General features: G+C 40.8%; 1 protein-coding gene across 2 annotated transcripts in view; it reads left to right on the top strand.

Moving 5' to 3' along the window:
* ARFGAP3 (ADP ribosylation factor GTPase activating protein 3) overlaps positions 1-6,737 on the top strand; it is a 25,792-nt gene that overhangs the window by 2,128 nt on the left and 16,927 nt on the right. The window contains exons 1-4 of one of the 2 annotated variants that reach the window (XM_017745769.1): positions 1,004-1,081; positions 3,247-3,365; positions 3,841-3,913; positions 6,320-6,451. In XM_017745769.1, coding sequence (XP_017601258.1) covers positions 1,019-1,081; positions 3,247-3,365; positions 3,841-3,913; positions 6,320-6,451 — 387 coding nt within the window. In that variant the 5' untranslated portion in view covers positions 1,004-1,018. Of the gene's footprint in view, positions 1-1,003; positions 1,082-3,246; positions 3,366-3,840; positions 3,914-6,319; positions 6,452-6,737 lie in introns of those variants that run through there. The other variant, XM_017745770.1, reaches the window with a different exon arrangement.

The following is a 6,737-nucleotide window of genomic DNA, read 5'->3' on the forward strand; positions in this document are numbered from 1 at the left end:
GCTCTGAGTCCTTGTGCCCATGTAGAGCTGCTTCGCAGCAGGATCAGCAGCTGGGATTATTAGTGCTGATGCAAGAGAAGAAGGAAAGCATATCTGGGGACAGTGGCTGGTATCTAAGAGGAGCTGCTTGGATTTAGATCACCTTGGCTTAGTGTGGCACTGCCTCCTGAGTTCCAGCTGGGTTAGTGTTCAGGCAGCTGGATCCACAGCCTGGGAATGGCAAGGTGTGGAGCTTCAAAGTGTAGAGGTCTCTGTGTAACCCTGACCTCAGGGATACGTGATCTTGCTGAACCCACTCACCTCTTCTCCTTGTGCCAAAAATAGTATTTCTATCAGCTATTCATTACTGAATTTCCATATCCAATGACAATATTTTATTTATTTGTAATGTAGATGTTTTGTGATTTAGTGACTGCTTGCTGTGGATTATACCCAAATCTCTGTGCTCTCATACGAACATCTCAGGTCTTTGGCTGGCTTTTTCCAAAGTGACTCTTACTGAATCCACACTGTCGTGAAGTGCTTTGACACAAAATAAACAAAAAGCATGCAAGCGTATTTTGAAAGCACTAGAGTATTTAAGCATATGCTTCAAATTTATTTTTAATCAGTATTTTGATATTTTAGTCGCTCCTAAATCTCTACATAAAATACACTTTGTCTGTTTTTAAAATGGAAACAATTTCATGGGGTGGCTCTGAAATTGATTTTAATTTCTTCCCCCGATTCTTCGTAAAATTTATGTGGTGGGAAGCACTTTAAAAATTGAGAAAACTAAGCAAAATTAATCTAAATGTTAATGAAACATGCATCTATTTCTGTTGCATAACATTGATGGAAATAGCTGTTCCTTCTTTGCTTTCACAAGAAAATTGGATGTTCCTGCTTGCATCTCAATCCTGAAAGGTACATTTTTATAGCTGTGAATAATCTCCACAGGTGTCTGGTAGGGACTCCTGTGTGAGTGAAGATACTGAGCTGTGGCAGCCAACTCCGAGGTGATGCAATTGACTTTAAGATGTTGAAATTACAAGGTGCTTATAACTGGAGGAAAGGAAAGGGAAAGGAGGAGAATCTTCAGGTATGTTTATGACTGACCTTTTAAAAACATGGGTGGTTTTTTTAACCACTCACTCCAGATTCTTGTTTCCCATTTGTACTCCAGGGAATTTCCACAAGACTTACAGCTGTAAGTCAGCTTTGCTCTCCGGTATCAGAAGTGAGACCAGGGCTGCTTTGTTGGCTTTCGTTTCAAGCAGAATCTTCTCCTTTTTTGTTGTCCCCATCCTCCTTTGGCCTTGTAAGAAAAAGCCTGAAAATAGTCAATTTAAAATGAAGATGAGTCTCATGGTTTTTTAAAGGAACTGCTTCAAAGAATTGGGGGAAAAAAGAACAAGTTCTGATTACTTAGGCTGTGTGTTTTCTTAGAATATGGCATGGAGTCTTAGTCATTCTTCTTTCTCCCTCACTCGCTCTGTGTCATTCTTCCACATGAGCTTATTTCAGGGTCTCCCTCTAACCCCTCCTGTTGTCACACATTCTGTGTAGCTTTCATTTCTGCTGTATGCCAGTGAATACCCCATTTCCACCTACAGGAGTGGGATATATAACTAACATTAATGAATGTTGGGTCCCTGTTGAGAGGGAAAGGCAGGACTTGCACATGCAGAAGCTGTGATCTCCGTGCTTTCTGTGTGTGTTACCAGTCATTACCTAACTGAAGCTCACCCTTAAAATGTTGAGTTGTTGGAAGAGTTAATGCTGGATCTGCTGGTGGACTGTGCTTGATAAATTTGGACTGCACAAGCTGAATCGACCCATATTAAACTGAGGAGTTTAGCTTCAAACTGCTCCTGGGCATGTAGTTGAAATTAATTTGGGTGGATGATGGGTGACATGAGTTGAGCCCAGACTCAGGGCTTGTTTGCTGTGGAAGTACAAAAAAAAATAAGACAAAAATCTCTATCCACTTCCACAGAGGGAGTTTCTGGCAAGAAGACTTCTTAATTTTATTTTTATTTTGTTGTTCTGCTTGGCAAGGAGGTGCTGGAAGCACTGTGGCCTATTTATGGTGTTCAATATGTCCCCACCTGACTTGGAATAAACTTTATTATTTATATCTGCATGTAGCTAGAACTTCCATTGCTATCTGAGGATGCATTAAGTTTATAGGAGGATGTTAAAGGATAAAGTTGCAGATTGGAATGCTGTCAATTTGTGTGTAAAAGCTTATCTCTCTGTGGAGTTATTTCTTATTAGATGGCTCTGGCTGTACCTATGGGTGGATGCTTTTACTATAAAAATACTTCTGTGCAGCCTTTGCAGATACCTTTGAAAAAGCATTGATCAGATAAAGTCCTGTCATAGAGGAATAGATGTGTACACATGGCATTAACTCAGAATAGCTGTCCCTGTTTGAAGTTGTGGTGTTCCTTGCATTTGATAATTGATTTGTATCAGATAATTTTTTTTCTGGTTCTTGCTTTCCTTGGTCAAGGAAGCACAAAACTCAGAATAGCTGAAAAAGGACTGGAAAGTTGTGGTCTGCCGACCTGCAGAGTGTGTAAGACATACGCAGACACGGCTCTTGTTGTTTTGCTGAGTGTTAGAGGTCCAGTGTGCTGGCAGAGGGTAGGGAATTCCTGGGTTTGTCCATGCAGTAGTTGTGGACCTGGTTGCTTTTTAACCAGCGTGGCACAGACAGTGGAAAGGCTGATGTGGCAGGTGGTGTGTGATGAATCATGCAAATGTCTGCAGAGGCTGCCGGATAAGCAGTGCTCAGAGGCTTTCTTCACACAGCTGGATTGCCATGGCTAGCCCTGAAGGTCAAGGTTTCAATATAGGAAAGTAGATAATGGTGCCATTAGTCCTGCTGATACCGTCTGGGGACTCACATGTGCAGCATGAGGAGAGCCTGCCCTCAGGAAGTATTTCTTAAACACTTTCCTATTCCAGCAGTGCTGGAAGTGTTGTGTTAAACATGTGTTTGAACTAGGCTGGTGGGAGTTCTCTGACCTGGTTTCTCAACCTGTGTACACTGGTTATAATTGGAAATGGGGAGGCATGGAGTTGTGTGGGCAGATTGTGTAACTCCTCTTTAGATGTTTAAAATTAGGATGGATGGAGTTGTCATGTCAACAAACGCTGTAAGAATGAGTTAATGAAGTTGGATCACTGCAGGGGTGTTACAGTGGTATAAGGCCTGGTTATGCTCAAGTCCTGTTCCTGATCTTTGTTTGCTTTAAGGTGTGTTTTGACTGTGGAGCAAAGAACCCCAGCTGGGCAAGCATCACCTATGGAGTGTTTCTCTGTATTGACTGCTCAGGGACCCACCGGTCCCTTGGCGTTCACTTGAGCTTCATTCGGTAAGTACTTGGTGAGTTTTGACAGTAAAAGTCATCTTTTAATAGTTTTGTTTGTTCACATATCTGCTCAGAGAGGAAGACCCATTCTTCCTTCAGCTTCTGATTGAAACCTTCTTAGTGTTCGTGTTGCTTTTGCTGTATCTGATAGCTTCTTGCGAATTGTGTTCAATTTGCTGGCTTTGCTTCCTGAAGCAGCTCGTTGTGGTGGCACCTGACTTCTACCCCTCCAAGCCAAGCTATTCTGTGATTCTGGTACTTGGGTAGTGCTCAGGCAGACAGCTGGTGCAGTAAATCTGCACCCTGATCTTGTCCCATTCCAGGTGAGTGTCCCAGCTGCTGACTCAGGGCCTTTTGGGCTCTGATAAATAACTACAGATTGCAAAAGGAAGGGGGGAGGGGAGAAACACTTGGCAAAAAACCAGAGTGATTTTAAATGGCTTTGGAGGTAACACTAAAAACATTTCTTTGTGTTTAGGTCTACAGAACTGGATTCCAATTGGTCCTGGTTCCAGCTGAGATGCATGCAGGTTGGAGGAAATGCAAACGCTGTACGTACTCCCGAGTGTTTGCTTTGCACATTGAAACTTGGTAGGCTTGGAAAATGTTGTCTGTCCTTACTGCCTCTCTTCCTGGGAGTATTCTTATTTTTCAAGTCCTTTTTCTTTGTTACGGCCCCCCCCGTCATTTTTAAAGAATTCCTCTGGATGCTGGTTTCATCCTTCATTCTTGCAGCTTTTCCATTTTGGTATAACCTGAAAATGTTGGGTTTTTTTCTTAGAAGTCCGTGATGAAAATCTCTGAAAAGGCCAGATCAGATTCCTTGTCAGTACATGTCTAATTTAGACAGCTGCTGAAGGATGGCTTGTAAACCAAGCTTATGGCCCCTTCCTGTGACCATCATTCCTTCCATGGCTGCTGAAAAAACATGCCAAAAGCCATGGAACTGCCAAAAGTCACCCTGGAATCAAGATCTGACTTCAGCTGAGTTAGCACTGAAGATGAGACATGCTGCATTGTTGGAGGGGGACTAGCAGTGTCATGGTTTGGGCCAATTCATGTTGGCTGTTGCTTTCAACTTGATTTTTTTTATGTACTTATACAATGTGTTTGTAAATTGAAATTCTGTTGACAGCTGTCTTTTCTCAATCTCCCTTTTTGTTTTCTTTTGTAAGCTCTTTGGCAATCTTTTCCCAGTTTTTTCCACAAATAACTGAGAGTGCTTCCCTAAGTTGGCCCACCCAGTGTGGGAACATGCAACTTCCAAAAGCAATTTCTTCTTTTCTTCTAGTTAACTGAGTGCTTATCCCTTACCTTTTTTCATTTGTGCTTGGCCCTTAATGTTGTTGCTTTGAGAAGCTTCCCCCAAGCTTGCTTTCCATAGTCTTTTCCTTGACAGTTTTAACAATCTTTCCTTAAGTCTTTAGGGTTTTCATAATTTTTTTTCCTATTTACATACAAAAAATGCTGAGTTCAGGGTCATTATTACTTACTTTCCACTTTTGTATTTTCCAGTCAAATATTTTTCATTGAATTTGGCATGCAGCAAGTCACTGTCTCAGGCTTACAGATCTGAGCCGTTACATGGTGTCTTCTCCCTTTTTTTCTTCTGCCTGTCCTTGCTAAGTTACTCCTTTCCATGTTAGTACTGCTGTTATGAGTGCCCTCATCAAGTTTTTTATGCCATTTAATACATAAAAATCACAGTTTTGACTAATGAGAAGAGGGAGATTTCACGTTAAAAGTAGTTTCTTTTTTACCCAAATGCTTAAAAGCTTTGATTAAGTTACGTCACTTTTGCTGTGTAAAGGGTTTGAGGCAGTTGGAAAGAAGAGATGGGAAAGTCTGAAAAAGTCTTCAGTTAATCTTAGAAAGCCTATTAGCAGAAGAGTAACAACAAACGTTTGTTGTTTAATTTTGTGGGGTTTTGTCTTCCTGCTTGGATATCACTGTTTCCTATCATACATTGTACCAAGAGGTGCAATATACCCTCAGCAACTCCCCAAATACCTCAAATTCTCTGTGGTCTGGTTTGGATTGCTTCAGAGGATTAATACTCGGAGCTTGAAAAACCGGATTGGTAAATTGTCTGGACATTTGAAGTAAAATTAACGCTTTCATTTTAATGGCACTAAAAAGCCATTCCCTTTTGGTTCCAGTTAAATACCAAATTCTAGTTTTACTAACTACTGGCGAGAAGCATTGCTAGGTTAACATCAATAATTTGTGTTCTGTAGTTGCCTGATGATGCTGAATCCTGGATAACAGTGGTCCTGAGCTTCCTGCTGTGTTTTAGATAGCTAGAAAATCCAAAGTGTCCTTATTCCTTTTGCTTTCAGATTAAATCTCTACGGTAATTGGAATTAGGGTTCTGAGCACCAAGTTAACAGGTGTATATATTTGCGTGCAGAAATGCACACTCTTCATTTATTCATTTTATATAAACACACAAGCCTATAAACATACCTGGGCACATAGATGTGTGCATGAACACACCTTCCTTTTGAAGAAGGACCATTTTTGTTACACTCACTTTGATACTCTTGAACATACATTGTTCTCTCTAGCCTGACAGAGATGAAGCCAAGCGATGCCTTTTAGAACATTAGGAATGTGCTGTGAAGCACAGCTACTAGCAATCAATTTTACCTCTTCCTTCCACTTAATCACTTGATTTCAGAGCAAGGATTCTTTGTGTATAATGGAAGCTTGCGTTTGTGTATGCTCTTAAAGCATCCCACTAATGCATTGGGGTTTTTTCTGTTTTATTATATATAAAGAAGTTGCCAGCGTGGAGTTTTCTTTGTACTTTGCAGATTACTTAGACTCCATAATTTAAAAGATCAGATTTAGGCAGAGGAGCAGAGTCATTTGCTGCATTGCGATTTACTTTTGTGTCAAATGTCATTAGTTTTTAAACCTGTTCCTCACAGCATTCTCTGTGTTCTGCTTCCCAGTCTGCTTTTTTCCACCAACATGGGTGCACAACCAATGACACCAATGCCAAGTACAACAGTCGTGCTGCTCAGCTGTACAAGGAGAAGATTAAATCTCTTGCGACACAGGCCACGAGAAAGCACGGTACTGATGTGAGTAGTGTGTGTCCTGAGCCCTGGAGATTGCTGAAAAACTTCACCTTCTTTCCCTCTAAAGTCCCTTTAAATTTCTGAACAGTAATACAAAAGATTATCAGTCTTCAGATAACGTGGCCATTTCTCCATGAACCACGTAGTGGTTTTATTTTTGCTTATCTGGAATTGAATATTTAGAGAAGTACAGCATGAAAAATTGTAATAGAAGTAACTACAGAGTATTTGTGATTTAAGTGGGATTTTTCTTGAACAGGTAAGTATGTATATTTTTGTTTTTTCCCTA

The sequence above is a fragment of the Corvus brachyrhynchos genome, unplaced genomic scaffold, assembly GCF_000691975.1.
Source record: "Corvus brachyrhynchos isolate BGI_N302 unplaced genomic scaffold, ASM69197v1 scaffold209, whole genome shotgun sequence".
Lineage (NCBI taxonomy): Eukaryota > Metazoa > Chordata > Aves > Passeriformes > Corvidae > Corvus > Corvus brachyrhynchos.